The sequence below is a fragment of the Ictalurus furcatus genome, chromosome 15 (assembly GCF_023375685.1).
Source record: "Ictalurus furcatus strain D&B chromosome 15, Billie_1.0, whole genome shotgun sequence".
NCBI lineage: Eukaryota > Metazoa > Chordata > Actinopteri > Siluriformes > Ictaluridae > Ictalurus > Ictalurus furcatus.
This window is the reverse complement of record NC_071269.1, coordinates 5,318,200-5,344,502: the sequence shown is the minus strand read 5'-3', so window position 1 is coordinate 5,344,502 and position 26,303 is coordinate 5,318,200. Positions and strand designations below refer to the sequence as shown.

At 40.9% G+C, this 26,303-nt stretch overlaps 2 protein-coding genes across 4 annotated transcripts in view; both read right to left on the bottom strand.

Annotated features, from left to right (window-relative positions):
* Nucleotides 1-102: 102 nt before the first annotated feature.
* LOC128619402 (chemokine XC receptor 1-like) lies at nt 103-2,428 on the bottom strand. The gene is made up of 2 exons (XM_053643577.1): nt 2,373-2,428; nt 103-2,216 (listed from the first exon to the last, which is right to left on the bottom strand). Exons 1-2 carry the CDS (start codon nt 2,426-2,428, stop codon nt 1,625-1,627), a joined length of 648 nt encoding a protein of 215 aa, XP_053499552.1. The 3' UTR covers nt 103-1,624.
* Nucleotides 2,429-4,772: 2,344 nt separating this feature from the next.
* The window catches only part of map7b (microtubule-associated protein 7b), a 32,408-nt gene continuing 10,877 nt past the window's right edge, over nt 4,773-26,303 (bottom strand). Inside the window, exons 2-19 of one of the 3 annotated variants that reach the window (XM_053643127.1) lie at nt 21,162-21,284; nt 20,936-21,010; nt 19,961-20,124; nt 18,026-18,140; nt 16,370-16,480; nt 15,232-15,333; nt 14,112-14,228; nt 13,132-13,280; nt 11,687-11,829; nt 10,976-11,292; nt 10,729-10,885; nt 10,463-10,634; nt 10,063-10,167; nt 9,922-9,963; nt 9,774-9,825; nt 8,163-8,271; nt 7,664-7,887; nt 4,773-7,445 (exon numbers count right to left, since the gene is read on the bottom strand). In XM_053643127.1, coding sequence (XP_053499102.1) covers nt 7,435-7,445; nt 7,664-7,887; nt 8,163-8,271; nt 9,774-9,825; nt 9,922-9,963; nt 10,063-10,167; nt 10,463-10,634; nt 10,729-10,885; nt 10,976-11,292; nt 11,687-11,829; nt 13,132-13,280; nt 14,112-14,228; nt 15,232-15,333; nt 16,370-16,480; nt 18,026-18,140; nt 19,961-20,124; nt 20,936-21,010; nt 21,162-21,284 — 2,288 coding nt within the window. In that variant the 3' untranslated portion in view covers nt 4,773-7,434. Of the gene's footprint in view, nt 7,446-7,663; nt 7,888-8,162; nt 8,272-9,773; nt 9,826-9,921; nt 9,964-10,062; nt 10,168-10,462; nt 10,635-10,728; nt 10,886-10,975; nt 11,293-11,686; nt 11,830-13,131; nt 13,305-14,111; nt 14,229-15,231; nt 15,334-16,369; nt 16,481-18,025; nt 18,141-19,960; nt 20,125-20,935; nt 21,011-21,161; nt 21,285-26,303 lie in introns of all 3 variants that reach the window. The other 2 variants (XM_053643128.1, XM_053643129.1) reach the window with 2 other exon arrangements.

The following is a 26,303-nucleotide window of genomic DNA, read 5'->3' as shown; positions in this document are numbered from 1 at the left end:
CAGAATTTTAATTTGGCTGGTTTTATAATTGCAGCCTACACAGGAAATGATAACAGGAATTGGTTTGTATGGGTTCTGGGGGAGGGGGGGGGGGTTGGGGGGCGTTTCCATTGGTTAAGACATGTTTACAGCTTGTGGCTGTAGTTCAACCTTTTGATTTTCATTGTAAATGCAGATTTATGAATCAGAGTGTGAAAAGTGGAAGACAAATGGGGAACTCCGACGCTCTGATCATCCTACAGATACTCGGTACAAATACAGGAAAGGAACTTTTAAATAGCTTTTCAGTTATTGAAGTGATTCATTAGATTTCCGTCAGTAAACCAGCTCATAATTCATGTAAGGAAAATGGGTAAAGAATTCTTATTTCAGCTAGAATTGTTTTTGTAAACCGTCAGTTTGTTGCATACAAACATTCATATGTTTTATCATCATTAACCGGCCTTCTGTTTCTTCATCTCTTTACAAATTCCTCATTCTCATCCCCCTCCCAAGCAATCACATCTGTATGGCATGTAAAAAATATACATTAAAATCAATAAATAATTTTGTTTGAACAAAAAAACCCACAAGTCTGCTTTATTTTCATAATTTTTTTTGGAATTCTTTGTTTCTATAGTGAGACAGCACACATAATAATGACAATGCTCATCTACATCTACTATGTTATGTTACATCTCAGTAATTTCCTATTTTACTTGACATTGAAAAAAAAGTTATAAAGAAGAACAAAAAGAATATGTATTAATCTTCGGGCTTTAAACCCTTACGTGCATCACATGGTAATTGTTTTTGTTGTGCTTTCTTTCTAAAGAGGCATGTATTGTGCAATATTATAATGGGGTTGTATTCATAAAGAGTCTTAAAGCAGTTTAGAGTAAAAGTCTAAGACTGTGGCCACTGTGATACTTTTCGCATTGTTGTCTTTAAGCCTTTTTGTTATAAATTTGGAGGTATGCTTAGGATATTTGTCCTGACCCAGTTGCAACCAATTACAAACCATTTTAACAATAATCGTTTTCACATCAGAAAACAGCAACATTCTTGTTATAATGTGAATATATACATTTTTAATCATGCACTGAGTTTGCATTGTGCATTTGCAGCACAGGCCGATAACACATCAGTGTCCAGGTTTTAAAGAGAAACTCAGTTGTGAGAGTGTAGTCTATGAGACTGGTGTGTTATATGGGTACAGGAATATGACTAGAGGATCAGAAAGCATGACATGACAACTGCAAAATCAAGAACACGACGTTCGCCTTAAATCCCTATTGGTCAACTGAGTTTGGAGCGGGAAGTGCTCTGGAATGTAGCCACGCCCACACGATTAACCGTTAACTGTTAGAATGGTGAGGTAAGAAGCAAGAAGCCAGGACTGTGGTCTCTGAGGTCTAAAAAAATGTATTAATTAACTGAGCTGCTTATGTATTATTAAGTAGTAGATACAGCAAAATATTCACTTTGATGGTTTCTTATTGGTGCCTGCTAGGATTTTCTTACTAGAAGTTTTAGTACCTCTGAAGTCAAGTCTTCAGAACAAGAAGTTCCAGGTTGTAATAAATCAGGGGAGTTGATTATTTAAACTGACATAACTGTCAGAATGACTTTCTCCACTTCCCATTTAGCCTGAATTGGAAGTAGCTCGCCTTCGAAAAATCTCTAGCACCGTCTTACGGAATATTAAACCAAATAAACCATAAATCATTGGATTGAGGCAGCACTGGATGAGAGACAGAAGTTTGCAGATGTAGATGGCGTAGATATATTTCAAGACCTGGCTAGGAAACCAGGTCTGTTGTTGAGTTAAGGTCTCCAGAAAACTCATTATGGTAAAAGGAGCCCAACAAATAAAGAACGTAGCTACTAGAAAGAAGGCGAGTCCAGTAGTTCTGTGTCTCCGGTTTGTTGGTGACTTGAAGATGGTTTGCAGAATCCTGATGTAGCAAAAAGCCATGACCAAAAAAGCGCACACAAAAACAATAATGTATTCATACTTAATAGCAACCAGTGCAGTAATGCTGCTGTATGTACAGACTCCTGAGTCAGGATATGTTACAGCGTGCACCGTGTCTGGCAACGCTGCCAAAATGCTCACCACCCACGCACATATAACAACGCATGTGAAGCAACGTCCTTTCTTCCAGCGTGAGAGAGGGTGCACTATGGCCATATAGCGCTGAATGCTCATCAGCACCAGGAACACAGGTACAGTTCTTCATCAGGTAATGAATAATTTTGTGTATACTCAAAATAATCATATCCATCCCAGGTTTCCATCATTGTGATGTTTTCTGGAAAGCAAAACAAGGAAAAGTAAAAAATAATATAAATAAAACATTATCTCCATCCTGTTTCTTTAATGTTAAAACCCTGAGATTTTCTCACGTCCAGCTCTCTCAGTAGTCACACCCTCAGACAAAATCATTGCCATTTTAACATTTACAAAAAAAACATTACTGGTAAATCTTTAAGGAGGTTTACATTTACAACAGGAAATGAGTTTTCTCTTTGACTAACAAAATCATCCACAATTTTGCATATGTTTATTATTTAGATTTAAAGTTGAAAAAAGAATTCTTACCCATTTTCCTATCCTGAGTTATGATCTGACTCACTGACTCAAATAAAATGAATCAATAACTTAAATAACTGAATATTCTTTCCTTTTTTTGTTTAGAGCACCTGCAATTAATGAAGCACGTTGGTTAAATTGACACTTTTTTGTCAGATCGGTATTGGAGTTCCCCTTTGTCTTCCTGTTTGTCGTGCGGCGGAGTCAGAGACAGGTGCAATTGCAGGTTGAAAGTTTGTTAAAACTGGTAGACAAATCCAAAACGTGAAGGAAACACAAACAGGAACAGGTGAATGTCAGGTGATCAGCAGAGTTATTGCGTTGCACACTGCATTTCATAAAGCCCATGCTGATGCTCAATTTTTCTGTGGTGTAAGGTTTCAAGTAACTGATCTCAACCCAGCACACCATTTCCTGTTAACATTTCCTGTGAATGCTTGTTGCAAACATGGTTCGTACAATAATTTCCAGCAACAGTGAAATAAATATATGTATATGCAATGGTTTTGCGTGAAGTCCTCATACAGGCCATTTATGATGGAAATAAGGTTATTTAACACGATGTGTTGCATGGGATTCTATAAACAGACTTAGAATTAGAGAAGAAATATGTGCAACATTAAGCAATAATAAAAAATATATCTTACCCATAATGAAAAAGCGATGAAAATATCCAAATTGTTCAGGACAACGGGGCGATGAGATGCACACAGCTCGGTTACGGGAAAAGTGGGAATGGCAGTAAGGGTCTTGGAAAAATTTCAAATATCCAAAAGAAAAACAGATAAGGGGATATCCAATGGCTGAAAATGGTTTTTAAAGGGATTCCAGAACGAGAAAAAGTTGGTTCTAATGGTATTTCAAATTGGGAAAACTAGGATTTAAGGGAAATCAAAGGAGACATTATTACAGATTATTGGGATTTCAAAAGAAAGAGATAATCGGGCATAACCCAAAGATAAGACTGTATAAATAGGGCACCGAGTCTGTGCTTAGATTCGGATCACTTTGGGACGTCTCACTGAGTGGATCTCGTGTTTTTTGAACAATAAACTGGATTTTTGCTTCTCTCATCTATCTTGTCTGTGGCCTCATTTGATCAGTAAGTTGAAGATTATTGTTTGACTAACTAGAGAAAATTCAGCAACCTGGTCATTTTAGATACGACAGTGGTCACTCTAGTGCACTCCACTCTGTTAACCCGGGCCTGTATGTTTTTAGAGTTAGAGAAATGAAAGTGTGTGGCATTTTTGAATAAAACAATCAGAACAGCCAGATGTACAAATATAATGCATGACATGACAAATTAAAGTGAAACCACGAGATGCATTTCATAGTTATGGTTTAAATTGTTTTGTTTTTTTTTTAACTGCTGTAAACTTTGCTAAAATAATATACCTTTTTTTTCCCCCATGTAACTGTTTCTATTTCTTCCTCACGATGCCCTTTGTTCTCCATTGTCGTCACTACTTTTCATGAAAAGTCCCCATGAAATCAAAAGTAATGTTTTGTGGCTTTTAGTATGAATATGTTTGCCTCTAAGCTAGTGTACTCCAAAACAATGACAAAATAGACATTTAGAAGATACATGCAGTCTCAAGTCTCTCCACCACCAATTCTAATGACATCGTTATTCTTGTGCAATTGTAATACAGATATTCTGTTCTATTCAATATACACATATAATGTGAGCACAACACAATAACACACCCGTCTCGTCGCTGGCTGTACGGTGGTTTATTCCAAAGTGAAATGCCTTTAAATATAAGGATTGTGTGCTACACACGGTCAACATTTCTCTAACTGTAATAATGTACACATCGATCAAATATTTCCTTATAATCTTACTTTGTGTCAACTATTAAAAAGTAAGATTTTAGTCTCAAGTGTGTCAAAATCCTCAGAATGACATCATTTTAGTCTTATTCCTAGACTTAGGAGCCTTACTGAATCCCACTTATTCTTAAGCATTAAGACTAGGTCATTAAGGCCGGGGTAAATCATTTTAAGAGTGCTGGAGAGGTATCCTAGTCTAGTTAGGAGGAATAAGATGGCAGCAGAGAGGCAGAGACCGTGCAGTTTCCAACAAAGAAAGAATGTGTTGTGATTATATAAACGACAGGGAGTTGATTAAAACGATACAGGATTGGTCAGCAAGGTATTCTTTCTGTTTCTGACCGAGTGAGAAATTCAATAACTTCTCCCACTCGACAAAACAATGGTCGAACTGCAGAAATGAAAGTAATGACGACTTTGTGGGTTTAATAATAAACAGTTACACTGTGATGCATTTAAGGGTTTAATTCGCTTTAGTATTAATGAATTTTATTTCCTTTTTTTCCTTCCTTGCTCAAGTATGAATTATCTCATGATTTATTTTTACATTTTGTAAAATTAATACATAAACTCAAATAAAAGAGGAAAAGTCACTGAGATGTAACAGAACATGTGGAGGAGTATTGTGATTATTCGAGTATTGTGTTGCCTGACTATAGAAACACAATTACATAAATAAAGCAGACGTGTGGGGCTTTGTTGTTCAAACAAAATTATTTATTGATTCTAATAATTATTATTATTTTTTTTTACATGCTATACAGATGTGATTGCTTGGGGGAGGAGGGGGATGAGAATGAGGAATTTGTAAAGAGATGATGAAACAGAAGATGACAAAAAGTATGAATGTGCTTGAGTCTAGAATCTCCACCAAACTAAAACTAAGCGTTATTTATGGGACTGGGATTTGAGGAGTTCTCTGTTCTAGCTGGTACAGATGCCAGGTTGCAGTTTTATATCAGATCAGTCGTCGTGCTCGTCTTGTTTCTAACATGAATTCGGTCTTTGTATGATATAGCCGTATCTGCATTTACTGTACACAAATCTTTAAAGATTTACATCGCTTCCATTGAACACATTATACAGTAGCTGAGCTCGGCACTTTTAGCATTACGTTACACCAGCGTCAGGATTTGCTGACAGAGCTAAAGCGAATCTTGGAGCAGATCCTCAATCCAGCAGTTTTTTTAAATAAACAGCAGTTATGCACACTGAGCAAATCGAGATGAATTCTCTAGTGAGGAGATCTAATCCGGCTGTAAAACGTAGGAAATGTGGTGTGGAGGTTGATAATCAGCCCTTAAATCCCCAAACACGCGTGTCCTGATTTGATAAGGCATAGGGACGTTACACATAGCAGCGTTTCTCTTCATTTAAGGTCCTTCATTTTATTGTCTTCGCTTATTGTTTTATTTAGTATTAAATGTAATGATTGTGTCGGTACGCAGCAGAGAAACCCTGCCTTCTTCAGCACGCGCTGTCCGGTCCTCGCGGCCGATTAATATCCGGAGCTCATAAACCTGCTGCGTTAGACGGTAGATTAGACAGCGTGTCACGCATGAGATCTTTGGAGTGAGCTTTCACTCGGGTCAGAGGTAGCGATGCACGGAAATAAATTCTTGGCCGAAAACTGAAACTAACCGAAAAAACAACGTCCTGAAGTGTTTTAATTCTTATTCTACCGCAGTGATTTGCGGACATTTATATTATTTTATTTTTTTTCATCAATTAAGGAATGAAAAAAAAAGTAAAAAGATACAGCTTTAGCTCTGAAGCTACACAAACATCCCCTTACAGAAAAGTCACTAAATCAATCAAAACATGTTTTTATCTGGTTTTATTGGAGCATTTGCCAAACATCCATCATCCATCTATGTTCCCATACCGCTTATCCTACACAGGGTCGCGGTTGGCGTGGAGCCTATCCCAGGGAACGTGGTGCCAACCCATCGCAGGGCTCAATCACACACATTCACACACTACGGACAATTTAGAGATGGCAATCAGCCTACAACGTATGTCTTTGGACTGAGGGAGGAATACCCAGAGGAACCCCCCGAAGCACGGGGTGAACATGCAAACTCCACGCACGCAGGGCGGAGGCGGGAGTCGAACCCCAAACCCTGGAGGGGTGAGGCAAAACGTGCTAACTGCTAAGCCACCGTACACCCTTCTGCTAAATATATTATTATTATTATTATTATTATTATTATTAATGACGTTTGTGCTTTCAACAGGATATTACTCCAAACATCTGATCAGAGGACATAATAACACGGAAATACTGTACATTAGAGTATGAATGAAACAAGAAGTTTCTCTGCATTTTTAACTCTTTCAGGAAAAGCGTTAAGGGGGGAAAAAGTGCAAAAAGGGGCCTTATTTTGGCCAAGAATTTTCACTTCAAATTTCGGTGCATCTCCATTAAGACGACTCATCCCCAGTGCAACACGGTCACGATGAAGCAAATGTATATTAAAGCTTTATAAACAAGTAGGAAAATACTATTTCTTCATTCTTGTAAAAGTCACGATGTGTTCAGTGTTACACGACATGCCTGGTTTACTCTGCACAAAAAACGAGTCCCAGAATGTTTCGGAACATTTCAAAAGGACATCAGGTCATCCGGCGCCCTTGCTACGGTTAGCACGTCACTGAATTTGACCTCAACACAAACAAACGAACCAAAAAAAAAAACTAAAAACTTCAAGTATTAGATCAGACTTTACAGCTGATTTCAAATCCACAGATTTTCCCACATACACGCGAACAGCACGTTTAATCGACCGAGCCTCGATGCTCCTGGAACATGCCACTTTAGTGTTAGAGGGGTGGGGCGTGGGGAATCAGTAGGTACGAGCTGCATTACAGGAAGCACAAGGATGACTGTCCACAACTTGAGAAGTGTGTTACAGTTACTTTCTCCTCAGATAACCAAGTGTCTAAGTGGATAAAATGTAAAGGGAGAAGAAACCGAGCGGGTAGCAGTCACACTTTGTTTCCCATCATGCTCTCTGAGGGTTTCAGACATCACCTGTGAAGACAGAACGCAATTAATCAAAAAACTAATTGTAAAAAAACATTGAGGGGAAAAAAAAAAACAACAAAAAGTTTGTGATTCACAATAAATCTTGGTTTTGACATTTAATTATTATTATTTTTAAACACGATAGTTTGTCATTCTGTAAAAAGCATTAAACTCCTTGGAGAATTTGGAGGATGAGGATGATGAAGGCTAGCAGGTCATCTCACCTGCGTGGTCCCGGACTTGGCTTTGGTCCCATGTGCTCAGGTCATGTGTGCTTCCGTTCTCGCCGAAAGCCAGCAGCGGCGTCTTCCTCCTCTCGTCCTCTTCCTCTCCGTCGCCCTCCTGACGGGACAGTTTGCTCACCATGGGCACCTCGATCACTTCCTCAAAGTCCGGGGTCTCCATGACGACGCCGTTTTCTTGAAGCTGGGCTTCGGTGCTAATGCTGCTAAGAACGTAGCACAGCTCTAACACACAGCGTGTATATTTCACAAATGTTAATTACATCTATAATCAAAGAAGACGCACGACACTGGGTCTGAAATGGTGCTGGTTTTAAGGAAACCTGTAGTGACATGTTATAACCCCATGAGGGCGGTACAGAGATGCAAATATGATGCCATGAATGTTGATTTTTTTCTGGGGGGGGGGGGTCATCCCTGAGCTGGCTTTCTAACTCTACAGAGCTGAGGCGTGCAGTAGAGCTGTAGATGCAGTACTTACTCGTGTCCAGCAGGGGGCAATGTGTGGCCGTTGCTGTCACTGCGCTGTGTGGAGTCAGGGATTTGTGGAGCCGAAACAGTGATTGAGGGGATCCCAGAGACCACGTTTTCTGTGTGTGTGTGTGTGTGTGTGTGTGTGTGTGTGTGTGTGTGTGTGTGTGTGTGTGTGTGTGTGTGTGTGTGTGAGAGAGAGAGAGAGAGAGAGAGAGAGAGAGAGCGGCGAAAGTTCAGCAGGTTGTCAGCAAAATATACGTAGAATTGTTATACATGGAGATAAAAGAACAAGAACCTAAACATTTTTGTGTAAATTAATAACAGAACACTGTGCAACTGCTGTATGTACAGTATAATTCAAAGGTGAAACGAGAGAGAGAGCGAGCCCTATTGGTCTTTTTTTTATTATTATTAATAATTTTACCTCAATGATTGGTAACATTTGTATTAATGCTTCATTTCTATTCTCCCATCTCCATGTTTCTATATGGATACTGTGTTATAACTAATATTTTTATTAATAACAGTTCATCTCTTTTCTGTAGTGCTTTAGCAATACTGTACATGTATACTGGAATGCCAATAAAGCTTGGTGAATTGAATTGACAGTCGGAGAGAGATAGAGAAAGACAGACAGAGAGAGGAGAGACATAGTGCAAGAGAGAGAGAGAGAGAGAGAGAGAGAGAGAGAGAGAGAGCGCGCGCGAGAGAGAGGAGAGACAGTCAGAGAGAGAGAGAGGAGAGAGACATATAGTCAGAGAGAGAGAAGAGAGAGACATATAGTCAGAGAGAGAGAGAGAGAGAGAGAGAGAGAGAGAGAGAGAGGAGAGACATATAGTCGGAGAGAGAGAGAGAGAGAGAGAGAGAGAGAGAAGAGAGACATATAGTCAGAGAGAGAGAAGAGAGAGACATATAGTCAGAGAGAGAGAGAGAGAGAGAGAGGAGAGACATAGTCGGGGAGAGAGAGAGAGAGAGAGAGAGATAGAGAGAAGAGAGACATATAGTCAGAGAGAGAGAGAGAGAGAGAGAGAGAGAGAGACAGAGAGAGAGAGAGAAGAGAGACATATAGTCAGAGAGAGAGAGAGAGAGAGAGAGAGAGACCGTGCGAGACAGAGAAGCGAGATAGACATATAGCCAGAGAGAGACAGACAGTTAGAGTGAGTGAGAAGAGGGAGAGACAGATAGTCAGAGAGAAAGGAGAGAGAAGAGAGACAGTCAGGTGAGAGAGGTGCTTTGGCAACAGTTATGAACTAAAATTCATTCCATTAAAACAGTTTCTGATTTTTCATGAGAGAGAGAGAGAGAGAGAGAGAGAGAGAGAGAGAGAGACCCATACACTGAGGTAACAGTGAGAGCTAGAAAGAAAGAAAGAGACACAGAGAGACAGACAGAGAGAGACAGACAGAGAGAGAGATAGGGATAAAAAGATCATAATGAAAGCATGGTTATTTATTTTTTTAACACAGTAGGAGGTTCTTAGCCAATTAACTGTCCATCTTGTGTGTAGCAGGAAACAGGAAGTAGTAAGATATGAAAACACCCCTTTCACACATCACTGCAGGTTAACTGCTGCAGAGCTCTGTGACCTGCTGGTGACTCTTCACCAAACTGCACTTACCCGTGTCCTGAGACTGCTGACTCACATCTCCGTTCCTCTGACCGGGGCTTTTCTAATAAACACATCACACACATCATTCAAACATCATGCTGTACAAGAGGCATGAGCAACAAATCTTTTACCAATACAAGTGTGTGTGTTTCAGTACCTGATCTGAACGGCGTGTGCGTTTCATGATCTCCTCGAGACGCTACGGAGGTAAACAGTGTGTTTAAGTCTCTGATGAACACATTTAAACTCCAAAAAATAAAATGAATGGGGGAAAAAAACAAAAAACAAAACCCTGTACCTTTTTCCTCTCGAGTCTCTCAGCCTCCTCTTTCTGGAAGTGTTTCTCTCTCTCCTGACGCAAACGCTCTGCTTCCTCACGCTGACGAGCCTCCTCTTCCTCTTTCTGTACACACACACACACTTGTATTAGAGTTGTGTGTGTGTGTGTGTGTGTGCAGTATGTGTGTATGATGCATTCACCTGTGTGGTCATTTTTTATTATAAATGTGTGCGCGAGTATGCGTGCACGTGTGTGCATATATGTACGTGTGTGTGTGTGTGTGTGTGTGTGTATATGCGTGTGCGTATACTGCGTGTGCGTATGCTGCATGCATGTATGCACGTGTGTGTATGTGTGCACATATGTGTAGGCGTGTGTATGCGTGTATACTGCGTGTGTATACGTGTGTGTGTTTGACCTGTCTCTGCAGGCGTTCTGCTTCTTCCTCTTTCTCTCTCTGCAGTCTCTCCTCTTCTAATTGTCTCTCTTCTTCCTCCTTGCATTTTTTCTCTTCAGCCAGACGCTGGGCCTCCTCTTCTCGTTTCGCTCTCTCCTCAGCTATCCTCTGTGCCATCTCCTCTCTGTGTCGTCTGTCCATCAACACACACACACACACCCCTTAAAAACTCCTGGAGTGTCCTTTATTTGTTATGTAATTCAATTCTATAATCAGTGGATACGAACCTCTCGGCCTCCTCCTGCAGCTTCTTCTCCTCCTCCTCTTTCTCCCTCTGCTCTCTGGCCTGCCGTCGTTTCTCAGCCAGCAGTCGAGACGCCTCCTCTGGGTCTGTGGTTCCTGTACTGGGTCTGCCCGCTGGAGGACTCGCCACCCTCTCTACACCTGAAATAGGAGTTTGAAGTTTAGAACGAACTACACAGTGCTCGCGTGCGTGCGTGTGTGTGTGTATAAAACAGTAGCAATCACTCTAACCATTGGACTCTTTACGTGTGGAGATTTCAGCTGCTGCTTTAGCAGGACTTCCGCGTTTCTCCCTCTTCTCTTGTTCTTCCTCCTCGTCCTCTTCCCTGCTGCGACGCGTCTCTTCTCTCTTGACCTCCTCGTTCTTCTTTCGGTCCTTCTCATCCTCCGGAGGACTCGCTCTCGGGCTCTCTGGCGTCACCCGGCTGGGTCGCAGGTTACCAGGCAACAGGGAAGGGTTGCTAGGAGAAAAGGGCAGGGAAGATGGCGGAGGAGGAGACCTGGATCTTTTGGACATGGGAGACTTCGGAGATGGTTTTGTGGAACTCCTAAAGTCACACGGTGAGAAGCAGTCGAGAGGGAATAAAGAAGATTGTGTAAACTTACTGGCTATAAACAGAAACAAACCCCGACTTGTATAGCTGTCACGAGTTACACTATTTCATTTACGGATTATGCCGTACAAAAGTAATGGCACCCTACAAAAGGTGGAAGCGAACCGATGCACTGAGGTGTGTGACTGGAAGATTCTGCACTCGGTGTGTTTAAGGAAACGCTCTTTCACGGTTTAGTCGTCATTTTCAGCTTTTTGCCTTTTATGGAATTTCGTGGGCATCACTAAATGTAGCGTAAATGCTGTGGGCGCACACGTCCGAATACCACGGAAACATTTACACACACAACTTTCCTAACAGATTGATAAACGAGGTCCACTGTCCGTACCTGGCAGGTGACTGCTGGCTGAGTTTAGCACGCTGGCCGCCAGGAGAGGGCGCTCTCTTGGTGGTGGCGAGGCTCAGAGTTGGAGGAGGACAGGACAGATTACTCCAGGACTTGCGCACGTAGTCCTTATCCTTCCTATCAATCTAACCATGCCAAGCAAAACAAACAAACAAACAAACAGGTAGGTAAACAGAAATCTTAAGAAATGAAGAATATTGAAGGCATGTAAAGTGTTGTGTTGTGCAAATCGTTACTGGTTCACAGTATTAACGAGCAGGAATTTAATCCCACAGCACCGACTAGTTCTCTCTCAGCCATTATTCTTACACTGACGGCTTCAGTAGCTTTGATACATAACTCCAAAATGATCAGCGATAATAATGACTAATGTGTGTTAATAACGATGAGCAGATGAGCAATGTGAAGCGCTCATGTAAGTGGGAGGAATCGAAAATTTGATATCTGGATTTGGGCGCATTACATTCTGTAATGTAATTTCATCTTTTCAATGTAACCTTCACCCTATCGATGCTCGTGTCCAGCAGATGGCACTGTCGAAGAAAAAAGATATACTAATATATGACGTAGCAGTTATGTAGACATTTTCTCAGTACAATCTCTTCCATTCTCAGCGGACAAAGTTTCTAACCTCCGGCTGGTGTTTCTAACAATTACAACATTTCATAATGGATGACTGGACAGAAATACAGTTCAGTGCTATTCAGGTTCTGATCCAGTTCCTCATGATAACATGGTGTACGTAACAGGAGTTACATGATGTTTTGAGTAGTTTTTTTTTTTTTTTTTAAAGTATGATTTGGCTCAGCACTGATGCCTGTGTAACAGACTGAATCAGTCCAGTGCAGGTCAGTGGCTCTGGGTCTCAGACATAAGTCCTTAATACCATAAGCCTCTGGCAAACTGCACACACCCAAAGGCTCTGTGTGTGTGTGCGCGTGCGTGCGCGTGCGTGCGCGTGCGTGCGCGTAGAGCCATCAGCTCCAACAAGAATAATCCAAAACTGGGTGTACTTCCTGTGGAGCTTAAACTCTAATCCAAGCACTCGTACACAACAAAGACATCCACTTTCCTTTAAAAATGAAAAAAACTACATGAAATACATTTTATTTGCATTTCAATGAATCTAAAATTTTTATAATACCACATTAATGCTGTGTGTTGGTATCACATAACTGTGAAAGGTGCTTTATCGTAGCCCAAATAAATAAATAAATAAATAAATAAATAAATGAATTCATGAGGATATAATTTCATATATAATTTATGGGACCTAAAAAAAAAAAAACAACCTTTCATTTTTCATCATTTTACTTTATTTATATTAGATTTTATCCAAGTAAGTACGTGTAACATCAGATCCGATCAAAATATTTGATTTTATTTCTTTCACATGTCTTTCAGACAGCCCTCGTGTGTCTTCTTACCAGCATATGATGGGATGCCTTCCTGCATGGGTTGGCCTCCGGCCCAGCCCTGACCGCTCGCTCGAGGCTGAGGCCGGCTCGGATTGGTCGCTCGCCGCTGCGTGACTGCGGGGCCTTGAAGGACAGTGAGCTCGCATGGTGACAGGAGGCTGAGCGAGGACAAACGGGGGTCACTGAACCGGGGTCAAAGGTTAAGTAGCCCGAGCAGGCCGTGTGGAGCATGAGTTTATTAAACAGGGAGGTGAGGGGTGAGCGGAGGGGGTGAGAGTAATGTGAGTGAAAAAGAGAGAGGGAGGAAAAGACAGAAAGTGCACGTCAGCATCTACAAACCAATAAAAGATCACACAGCGACTACGATCATCCCTGAGGGGAGGAGCTAAAAGTATTGCGTTCAGAAAAGTGGGTGTGGCCTAGGATGCCTGGTCCTACTGCAGTAAAGCTCAGTGATGATCGTGTTCTGCTTGTTAGCAGCTTTTTGCCCCAGCTGTTAGTTAAAGATTAGGCTAGACGAGAGACAGAGAGAGAGAGAGAGAGAGAGCGAGAGAGAGAGAGCAAAAGAGAAGGAGAGAGAGAGAGAGACACATCCCAAAGACAACAAAAGGAATAAAAGTAGCATAAGAATCTAATGTTTACTCCCACATGCATCCTTTGTAGACAAGATTTAAATGAAGCAACACACACACAAAGTTTATGTAAAAGCAAGCTGACAGTAACCCTGGTAACAGTGTTTAAGGAGAAAGAAAAACCCTGAAAGAGCCATTTTGTTTCAGAGAGAAAAGGCAAAGTCGGCCAAATAGAGCTCAATTCTCCAACATCCACCTCTCCCTCTCCCCCACCCATGACAAATAAATCCTAAAAGGTCTTCATTGGGGAAAGCAATAAAACTCTGTTTCCAACAAATTATTGCTTTAACACCTTACAATACAATCGAGCGAGAAAAGGTAGATATTTTGTGTGTGTGTGTGTGTGTGCTGCTTTACCTGCATCTCCAGACAGAGATACAGCACTACGACTTCGAGCCAGGTACGAGTGCGTTGGTGTCTGTAAGCGACTGACTACGTTGTTCTCCCACGGGGTTAGAGGCATACGACGCATACCTGAAAACACACACAAACTAGTATATAACTCATAAGGTGTGTATTATTATTATTCAGTAATGCTAGCTAAAGGAACATTCGGCAAGCTGAAAATACGGAGAATGACGGGCCGAAGACACAGGGGGAGAGTAAAATCTAATAAATAAATAAATAAAACACCACAGAAGAGTGACTGTGCATGCATATACAAGACCCAGCTCCGTTCCCATGGTAATCCATACCACTGAAGTCATGAGCATGCTGTAGGAATACATGCACTGCTCAGCTGAATACACTTAAAGGTGCAGTTTGTAAGTTTTCCCACTTACAGTTCAAGGCGATTTGTAAAAGTGTCTCTACGTCTTTAATAATCACGTCCTTTCAAAGTTACCTTGAACTCTGCTAATTCCCGATGTTGCGCTTCAATTCGGGTTGTTCTTTTCTGGCCCAGAAGTGATCTCTGCCCCAAGACCACTCATGAGGCAAGTGTGGTTTTAACAGAATTTGGGGGGTGGGGGTGGGGGGGGGGGGGTTGTGGGAGTTTGTTAAGAATTAAGAGCTTTCTTAGCGATGGCATTCCGTCTCGACTTTAAAATAATTACAAACCGCCCCTTTAATGCACTCGGATTAAAATGTTGCAACAGCTTGTCCTTGGGCCAAAGCTGGAAAAGACAGTAAGTAAAGTTACAGATTATATAACAGAGGGTTAAAAAAAAAAAAAACAACAACAAAAAAAAACAGCCTTTCAAAACATGCCAATTTGCCCCGTGGTAACGCCTCACACACATTCACTAAAACACTACCTGGGCTGAGGACTAGGGATCATGTTAGTCTATTATGGAACAACTAAATCCTGAGGCTAATTAATGATCAGAAAGATGTGTAAGCCTCATCTATGAATATGAATCTAAAAATATGCCATCAAGCATCAATATTCCCAGGTAGTAGTGTAAAGTGAATGTGCTTACTGCTGAGACAGCAAAAAAAAAAACCCAAAAAACTCCTTGTCTTGTGCTAAATCCACCTGCATGTCTGTCGCGGTGGATCTTCTCTCTGGACACTCGAGCTTTAGATGGAACTTTATTTACTAAGCAAGAGGAGGAGAGGGACGTCTGCTTCTGTAAGCCTTAGACCAACAGCACAAGGCGAAAACCGCACATGTGTTAAACATACAGTACGTTATGGGTTGGACTGAGACGAAAGAAAAAAAAAATGTAAGTAAAATTTAAACATCTGAACAGAATTAGTCATCACTACAGAAGATCAGCTGACATCCTATATATAAATGAATTAGGTTTGGATAGTGGGAGTTGACTTTACTCTGTATAGCAACAAACACTTATCAAATCTCAAGACTCTTTCAAACTGGTATGGCTTGTTTTCTAGGATTCTGTATTTGGCTCTATCCATCTTGGCCTCAACCCTAACGAGTTTCACAGTCCCTGCTTCTATGAAAAGCTTCTACAGTCCATGATACTACCACCAACATGCTTCACTCTGGGGTCTAATTGGACCAAAGATCTTTTTTTCCACACATTTGTTAAGTCTCAAATATGACTTTGCCCAGATTTGTGGGGTGCCTGAATTGAGCTTCTTCTGTGAACAGATTCACAGGGGGCAATGGTGGGCTTGGTGGTTAAGGCTCTGGGTTACTGATCAGAAGGTCGGGGGTTCAAGCCCCAGCACTGCCAAGCTGCCACTGTTGGGCCCTTGAGCAAGGCCCTTAACCCTCTCTGCTCCGGGGGTGCTGTATCATGGCTGACCCTGCACTCTGATCCCAACTTCCTGACATGCTGGGGTATGCGAAGAAAGGAATTTCACTGTGCATATGTATACATATACATATGCACAGTGAAATTCCTTTCTTCGCATACCAATACCAAGATCAATAACGACTCACTACTCATTATCTCATCATTATTCACGCATTTGAGCTGTAGATCTCTCAAGTCACCCTTGGTTTCTTGGTAACTAATGCTTTTCTTACTCAGTCCCTGTCCTTCAATGGATGGCCTTCTTTAGGTAAAAACAGGAGATATTCTTTACAACCAAACTTTGTTTTTGATAGCTCCTTGGTCTACACAATGTATCCACTGTGTTTAGGTACATTCTTTAATAAATCCAAATGAAACCCACTTCAGTTCCAGGTTGTGTGCATTTACCTCGGTCTGACGAGTTTAACAGTGTGGCAGAAGATGACGAAAGACGTTTGTTTATGACTGGGTCTATGTGCTTGGACAGATTCATGGTGGAGACTGACCTTCTGTCAGCATCTACAAAAACACACACAAAAACAAAAAGCACACAAAGACACACGGCGGCATGAGACACAAAACAGAAAGGACAGAAATCGTGCACAGAGAGCTCGGTACTGAAACACTGACTGGGGCGAACAGACAGGATTAATCGAGTGCAGAGAGAATGTGGACTGAAAGGAGGAGGACGCAGAGCGGTAACGTTTTCTACTCTACTTTTCTACAGTATGTTTCAGTGGTGTAGTCGAGGTCACACACGAATATACACCATATGACCACCAGGCTGTTTGTATATACCGACTACTACTCATGAGTTATTCACGTATCCCTAGTAAGCCCAGCTAAAAGCAAGGTGTAAGGTTGGAGACATTGGAGACATTTTGATGGGTCACTTTCTAATAAAACGTATTGAAGTGTTTTGATTGTGTAATGTGTTTCGGTCTCGCACAAATTTCTCTCGAGCATTCCTAGTCGTAGCTAGCTAACTAACTAGCTAGCAGCAGCTAACTAACTAAGCTAGCTCGCAGCCTAGATCGATCATCATCAGTAATGCAGATTAAATAAAGATTGGAGGAATGCTGCTGATGAGTTAGCTTCGATAACTTTGGAGGCAGGAAAACTTAAGCTAATAATAATAATAATAATAATAATAATAATAATAATAATTATATGAAGGATCAAAAATTGCATTTCTACGCAAAATAACAATCTACACTGATCATCCTGTTCAAAGTTTTCGCACACCCCCCAGCTCTTAATGCATCATGTCACCTTCTTTATTGTCAGTGAAGGTTTGCACCTTTTATTACAGTTCAAACCTCATTCAACACTCCTACAGAAAAATCACCACATAATGTAATACATGCTAACGCTACACAACTACAGAAACTCTATGGCCAACACTAGGTCTAGGCAATCCTCTTCACCATTTCACTAGTGATAGTCACGTGCTACAGTCGGACGCTACACGCTGTGACGGACAACGCTAGTCAGACAGCTAGCAGGCTGCTCTACTCTTCTACTCTGAGTCATATTCACATTGTGTGCGCAGGCACTGCTGACGCGCCGGACTGAAAACACCGTCACGATCCAGTCTGGCCAGGTCCAGTGTGAAGAGGAGAGCAGAGTCATCAAATCCTGAGAGAGAGAGTGGTGTGAGATTTTATAGATAGACAGACAGGATGAAAAAAATGGAGACAGATAGTCAGAGAGAGAGAGAGAGAGGTAGAATAAAAGAGAAAGAGAGAAAAAAGAATAATAAAAACAGAGAGCGAGAGAGAGAGACAGAGAGAGAGAGTGACAGTGTGAGGGAGGAAAAAAATAACAGAAAGAAACAATAGGGAGTGGTGATTGAAGCAGGGCCCTGAGTCAGCAAGTGTGTGAGAGCAGACAGAGATGCAGAGAACAAATTGGACGCGTTTATGCACATACACTCATGCGTTCATACACACATGTGCACACACAAAATGCTTTTCTTTAAGCTTTTACCATTGTTTTTTTTAATCATACAGTAGTGTATAATGTTTTTTATACATGAAGTGGTGTTTATTACGGCGTGTTTACCAGTGTTGTGCGAGGTGCTGGAGGTTAGGGTTGCTCCCCAGCTCCAGCGGTTCTGCTTCGGTCGGACTCGCTGACTCTTTTCCAGAGTCCTTCTCACCACTGCCTCATACCGAGCCTGGAACACACACACACACGAAATGTCAAACACCATTTACACATACTGTACGCTGCCCTCAGAATTAATGGCATAAAAATACTGTATAAAGTAAAAACTTTTTAAAATAACATTTCCTTTCAAAAAATATATGAACACCACTCAAGAATATTTGAAATAAATGCAAACAAATTGCCAAAAGAACCCCCCCACAAAAAAAAAAAACAAACTTAGTCATGTATTAAAGAAAGAGAGAGCTCAAATGGCAGCGTGCTCCTCGTGTGTGCTTTTCTGCCAACATTAAGACTTCAGGCATGTTTCCATCACACTGACCCATAGTTCCAGGAACCATTTACTTTTCTGCAGACAAGGATCTTTTAGAATGGATCCTGCTGTATTAAATGCTGATTGGTCAAATCCCTTTTCTCTGGAAATGACCAAAAAAACCTCAAACCAAAACAAAAACACTACCACATGATTAGAACGGATGACTAGGAGAGTGTAATGTTGAAGTATCACATTTTCTTTTACACAAGTGCAGAGTTGAAATGTTTTTTTTTCCCCCTAACCAGTAGGAAAGGCTAAAAGAGTGATTTATGTGCATGTAGCTGGGTTAGAAAGCGTCCTCGGTCACCTCATGCTGGATCGTCCTAAAGCGTCCTCAGTCACCTCATCTGTACCACATGCTGAAATGTCACGCCTGTCATACAGTACACAACACTCGTGGTCCCTGCAGTGCTGTGGAAGTTTTATACTATTTTTACACACACATTTAGTTTACATTTTTTACATTTTAGTTAGTATTTTCTTTCCGGTACTGCTATTATTAGGGGGCCAAGCACAGAAGGTGTTGTAGGGACCCTATTGTTATTCTACCTTTTCATGTTCTTCTGGCTAGGGTGTCTATGGCAGACCATAGAACAGTCTGGTAAAACGTTATGAAATTTGGTATACTGATTGTGGAAGGTCAAAGAAACATTCTGACCAAATTTGGGCCATGTGCTGCAAACGCTCTAGAGCCACAATCGAGTCAAATTTGGTCCTAATTTGGAAGTATTTTTATGAACCGTGTCCAAAATGTAAAAATTCCCTGGGTCGAGCAGAGTTCAACGCACCCTATGACAGCATCTTGGTAGATTAGATTTTCTGCAATTGAATTTAGTCAAATAATAATAATAATAATAAATAATTCACTACTCCTCCTACAAATTTTGTCCAGTCATCACCAGATTTGGCACACATCGTCCGCAGAGTAAGACTCACAAAAAAGCGATCAAAGGAATCTTGATATTCCACATGGTTTGACCATAACGTGCCATCAAATCTGACCGCGAAGCCGCCAAACAGGAAGTGAGGCAAGTGAGGGCGAACAGGAAATCTTGGTAGGCAGTTTCAGGACCATGAGGCTATGCAACAAATTTTATGATTATTTACCCTGACCGTTGGTTTACTTATTTTGTTGTTTTCTTTACAAAATGTAAAACACTTTATTCGAATTGTTTTCAAATATCTCTGCATGGATTTTGGTAAAAATGCTAATATTCTTGAGTAGATTTTGGTAAGCAAGCAAACAGGCTTTTGTAGATTTTTGACACATTTGCAAATATTCTGTACGTGTAGATTTGAATACATACGCAAATATACTTTTGTACACCGTGATGCATTTGCATACGTTGCTATCTGTTTTTTGTATTGTATTGTAGTTTTATATAGACACAAATAATTCTGGTCCAGATTTTGGTAAATATGCAAAGATCATTGTGTACATTTTGGTAAATGTATACAGTATAGTGACTATGTAAAATGTAAGGAAAGTATTTCGATGATAATACGACCATCACCTTCTCCTCCTCTAGCTTCTGCCGTCGTTTCTCCTCCACGGCCACGCGCCTCCTCTCCTCCTTAAGCCTTTGCTCCTCCAGACGCCTCCTTCTGTCCTCCAGCTGCTTCTCATAGTACAGCCTCGCTCGCTCCTCACGCTCAAACAACTGAGCCTTTAGCACAGCTACACACACACACACACGGCCTAAAGTCAGTGAGTGTACATATTCAACAAGCCTTAGGAAGCGGTTATTTATAGCACACACAAACCTCAAAGCTTCTGTCCAACTAACCATCGTTCAAAACGTCGCCGCCTACTTTTACATATTTACTAAAAAAAAAATAAACAAATTAACCAAATCTATCAGGCCTAAACTTTCACTTTATGACTCAGCGCCTTTACATAACTCTGTGTGGGTGCCATGGCAACCAGGCCACCAAAAGTTTACATAATGACTAAACCTCGCCACAGCAACCATCCACGTTCACCTAATCATGCAGAAAGTGTGTGTGCTTGCAGTTTGGTCAGTGATTTTAAAGAGACTTTCTATCTTCTCGGTGCAGCGAGATTTATTTTGGCACAACGCTCAGAGGGCGGTTCCTAAACGATCTTACACACACACAAAAAAGCCACACCAGGTACACTCCATCTACCACCAGGAATAGAAATGAAGAAAATTAAGGCATAAGAGCGCAAGAGTGGCTTGATTTCAGGATGTTAGAGAAGATACCGGTTTAGACGCTTCTTCATGAAGCGTCATTCATTTTTAAAATAAATTAATGACCTTCATAAACCTGGAAAATATCGTGAAGAGCTTTTATTCACATTGCAACCCTAAACATCATGCCTAACGGGTATTGTTGCTAATATTTGAATCAGAAAAAATTGATTTGTACTAAAAAAAAGAAAAAAAAGACACAAAATGGAGGCCATAAGCAGCAGCGATGACCCTGAGATCATTATCCTATCATCCGGAGAATGAATCTGTGTGTACCGTTCTGTTTCTCTCTCTCCTCCCTCCTCTCTCGAGCCAGTTTCTGTCTCTCATCAGGTTTCAGCACCAGAGGCTCTGCACACACACACACACACACACACACACACACACACACACACACACACACACAGAACAATGTTTAGTGAATCAACAGACAAAACAAAAAAAAACTAAACTGATTTTTCTGTACTTCAACTAGTTCAACGTGTGTGTGTGTGTGTGTCACCTGGTCTTCCCGTGTTGTGTACGTCTGCAGAGCTGGATATAATGTACGTGTTGTGAGCAGAGGCTGTCGAATCTGGCCGACTTAAAGGTTTCTTCTCGTCGCCTCTGTGATGGAAGTCTGAGTCTGAAAGACAGAAAAACAGCAAGTTAAGCCTTGAATAAACTGTTTATAAAATCACATCGTTCAGTCAGTGATGCGCTTAGAGGCAACCAGACATCATACATTACCCAGGTTATAATTTGTTGCTACTAATGGTAAATGGTCTGCATTTATATAGTGCTTTTTTTAAACTTAGCAGTTCCAAAGCGCTTTACACTGTGTCTCATTCACCCATTCACACACATCAGTGGTAGCAGAGCTGCCATGCAAGGTGCTAACTGGAGCAACTTGGGGTTCAGTGTCTTGCCCGAGGACACTTTGGCATGTGGAGTCAAGTGGGCCGGGAATCGAACCGCCAACCCTACGACTAGTGGACAACCCGCTCTACCACCTGAGCCACAACCTCCCATGACTGCTATGACGATGGACGCATATCGATGACGTCATCACACTTTGTTAGTTCGAAGTCTTTCATGCAGCTTACTTGCTTGCCTAATTTCCTGTTTGTTTACGTTCCTTATCTTGTTTTTCCCCTGTTTCTGCCCTGCCTGTTCGGGTAACCATTTGCTTTCCATCCACAAAACTAAACGGTTAACATTTTTCACATCAGCGTTTAACATTGTTGTTCATGTATATACACACCAACAAAACACAGACGATCAGAAATATCGGCTTCAGACGTGTTCGTAGAGTCGACTGCTGGCATCAACACAGAATTTTCACATCGGTGCATCTCTAAAGCACACGAAACCAAAGGCTTTTTAAAAAAAAAAATAAAATAAATAAATAAAAAGATGCCAAAGTCTTAAATAAATCACATCCTCAATTCGATTACACCGCCTTCAAAACATCCTCTCGACTACGGAGAGCTTCCCGGTCAGGAAAATCAGCGCAGTCTATTTGCATGTGTGCTCGGCCTTGCCCCGCCCTGCCTCGCCTCGGTCAGGTGATGTTGACTTTACGTTTGTGTGTGATCCGGTTTGAATGTGAAAGGAACTTTATTACACTGGAGTGAAGGGCTGAAGGATGTGGGATGGAGGTGTGCTCTGAGGGAGGCACAATTACTATATAAAAATCACCTATTCGCAATTCTGTAACAATTATTTCGGAGTTATTAGACTTCATAGAAATGAATCATTAGATTCCGAAATATATGTAGTCAGGAAACACAAGCGCTCAGTTTTAATTAGAGAGACTTGATCTAATCAATCAAAGGCTTTGATCAAAGACAGTGAACTATTTTTAAAAACAGTAATATTTAATTCAAGCGCACCTATTATGGTTTTGAAACGTGCCTAATTTTGTTTTAAAGCTCTCATACAATAGGTGTACATGCATCCGAGGTCAAAAAACACTTTAACGTGCACATAATTTAAATTGCAGCATTAGCCCCCACACCCCCAGTGTCTCAAAAAACTCATTAAATGATTCGTTTTAAAGGATTCATTCTAAACTCCTCCTTTCAGAGAGCATACTCTGCTCTGATTGGTCAGACGTCCCAGTCTGTTGTGATTGGTCTACCGCTGTCAGCGAGCAGCCGATGAAGACCAGAGGCGGGGCTTTTTCTTACAAACCTACGTAGGTTCGTACAGGAAGTAAGTCTCAAATTACTAACAACTCTCTTGACAGAATCGGTTCCTTCTTTTGGGAGTCAGTAACTCCATTTGTCGTGCACTTTGATTTTTTTAAACTTTGTAGACGTTTATACATTTACAAACAGCTCTATAACACACTACCTGAAAGGTAATGTTTGAAAAGCATAATAGGTCCACTTAAGTTATTTCATCAACTCTCGTTATGCGGATTTAATTAAATTTGAACTTTTAACAATAGAAAAGGACAGGTTTAAGTACATTATATTAATACCGATTAGCACTAGGCCCGTCATGATAACTACTTTTGTTGGATGATATATTTATCCCAGAAATAATTGCAGTAAACGATATTTGTCATTTGGTCACATCGGAACACAATATTGTGAATTCTTTATGCTTTAGTTATTCGTTGTCTGTGTTTTAGTGCGTTGTTACGGAAAGAACGTACTCACAACGTGACTCGCCCATTCTACCTAGCACCTTACAGTTCAAGTTCACTTGTGCATTCATGTCATTTTGTGCAGAAGTAAATGTCTGATTAATCTCCTATGTGTATAGGATTCGTTCGGACGAATTAATTAACCCGCTGGAAAAATCGATTCAGTTTACCGCCGTTCGTTCACTCTTCAGCTTACGCAGCTTAAGTGGCTCGATATCTGACATTATGGACTACGACTGGATTATTTGAAGCACTAGAACTGTTCTTTCTAGATTGTTGTTCTTCAAAAACACATTGCTAGTAGGTTGTTAATATCTCACTTGTCGTTTTTTTCCCCCCCAACAGTATATTTTAATTAAAAATCAGTACTAGTGCTTGCTACACAATCACACAGCACACAGGTTTTGCGTTCGAACGTGCATTTTTATCTTAAATTTCAACGGATGTTCGAAGTTCGAACTTTAATTCGACAGCCCCGTAGCAGACGGGAGGATAGACGGCTAAAATGCTGGTGACATTCGTTCTTATGTTTTAAAAAAAATAAATAAATAAATAAAATTAAAAAAAAAATAAAAAAAAAACCACGCACGTAAAAACAATGGGCGGCTAAAATGAACGGTCATGTCCAGATATCGTACGATAACGTAATTACCGTGACGTGCCTAAATACCACAATACATTACAACCTGCTTGTGTATTTGTTCGTTTGCGTATATGTACAAGTGCTGTTGTAGGAAAATAATCGAATCAGTGACGACGTGGTGCGACGCGGCCTAACACGAAGCCGTGTGCGGTACCGTAACCACCTGAAGTTGAAGAGTTTTATTCTTCCCTATATCACAGCCATTTGCCAACGGTGACCATAGTTTTAGTATTTACGTAAGAAAATCATATCATACGTTTATCCGTTTAGAACTGTGGAACGTCTGCAAACCAGGTCACTTCCTGTTATCACTTACAGTACCTTATAGCAGCTATAAACATCCTGTCCTTCACCAGGATCTCTTTTTTCCCCTCTCTTGTGAAGTTAATAAGACAAAAAAAAATGCAGTTTGTCAAAAACAAACAAATTAATCGACTCCTTCTGACCTATCAGAATGGAGAACTCAATAGGACAGTGCTAGAATTATTACTCATGGTACCATTTCTTTAATCTAAAAAAAACAACAAGCAAACAGATATTGAATGAGAAAATGTTGGGTACGTACATTAAGCGTAAAGCTTACTGTATATTACTTTTTATATCAGCATTAAAAAGCATCCTTAATGTATGACAATCGCTAGTCAGACATTCGCAATCCAAACAAGCCTACTGATCGGAGAATGGTTTTTATTTAATATGAATAAATAACAGGGGCAGGTCCTAGATCAGATTCGTATACTTTTACTCCAGAGTGTCATCAAGAATCAGATTCTCCTCCAAGCCGACGAATTCTAACCAACTCAAAGCGGCGGATTTAATTCAGATTTAACACGGCTCATGACAGACTTGACGCCTAGCTTACAAATACAGGCAGGATAGCGCAGAGGCGCTGATCTGAAACTGCTGATCAGACATATGGGATATTGACGTTCTATCAACCGGTTACTGAGGTCACTCCAGGTCCGGCTGAGTTTTGTATCGATTTCTATTTTAAAAGCAAAATCAACAAGCCTCTGTGCGTATGTGACCTCATCTAATGCAGCGTAGTCATTTGGGAAAAACGATCAAAGTACATGTGAATCCTGTAAAATAAATAAATAAATAAAAACCTCTGCACATTTCACATCCGCCAGCAGTGTAGTCGGGTCACATACATTAAAGACAAGGTTGAGAGCAAGTCATCTCACTCATGTACACACGTGCACACCCTTATCCACATCACGACATCCACGTCAAGTCCAAAGTCTTTAAGCTGCCAGTCAAATATAAACCGTGTAGATTGAGTAATGTTTCATTTCAACACATCACTGACAATCCTGTGTTCCAGCACGACAGCTGTAAGGTGTATAAAACAAGACCATATGCAACACCCTACAAAAATCACCACACTGCAGGCTAAACACCAAAAACAGGACACACGTTCAGTAGAAAAAGTGGTCTATGAACTCTCATGAACTCTCTCAAGACACTGGTAGCACTCGGGACTGTCGCCGTTCCAAACCTGCGATTTGGACGTATCCCATTTCCTACCTATAGCATGCATTGTAATTATCCTCAACGATCATGCTAGCACTACGGCTGTGTCGTATCGTCCATGATACACCGGTACAATTCCTCCCCAGGAGAAGAACGTTATCCCGCCATACTGGCGATATAGCTGATGACGTGTTTACGCGCCGCAACGTGGCCATCTCACACGCAGAGCGAGAACGAGCATGGCGAAAGGCGGAGTTCCAACCCTAGTATGTAGTTTAAGAATAAAAGTCAGAATCGGCGTTTACATTTCAAAACAGTACAGTCTGTACAGGATTTCACGGAGGGCTTTTATTTTATTTTTTTTGTGACTGAATGTTTGAGTTTGTGGCTTTTTTCAAACTGCGATAAGACTTGCAGCTTTTTTTTTTTGGTGGGAAAACTATTCGAATTGACGAAATTGTGAAAGCGCACAAAATTGACTTTCGCTGTGATTTTCAGTGTTTGTTGGTAAACGAGACCTTTCGGCTGTACTCGTGTTCGACGCATGTGAATCGAAGAAGGCGAATCTGCGGTAATTTTGAAAAAATTCCAAGCGCCTGCAAATATTGCGTTTGCAATCACAGAAATGAAAGCAAAATCGAGTAAAGTTGCGTAATCCTGGAAGGACTGGTTGTACTTTATTGTGATTATTGTGTTTGGATGCCGTTTTGATATTTCACAGCATAGCTTAAGTAAGTAACTTGGTAAGTTTGCACTATTTAAACATAGTGAACACTTTTACAGAAGAAAAGTATTTTTACAACAACATTTCCGTTTGTTTTGTCCTGGGGATAGCTTCTGAATCCTGAGTGACTACTGGGGTTTGCATTTTTCACTGCAATTTTAATTTG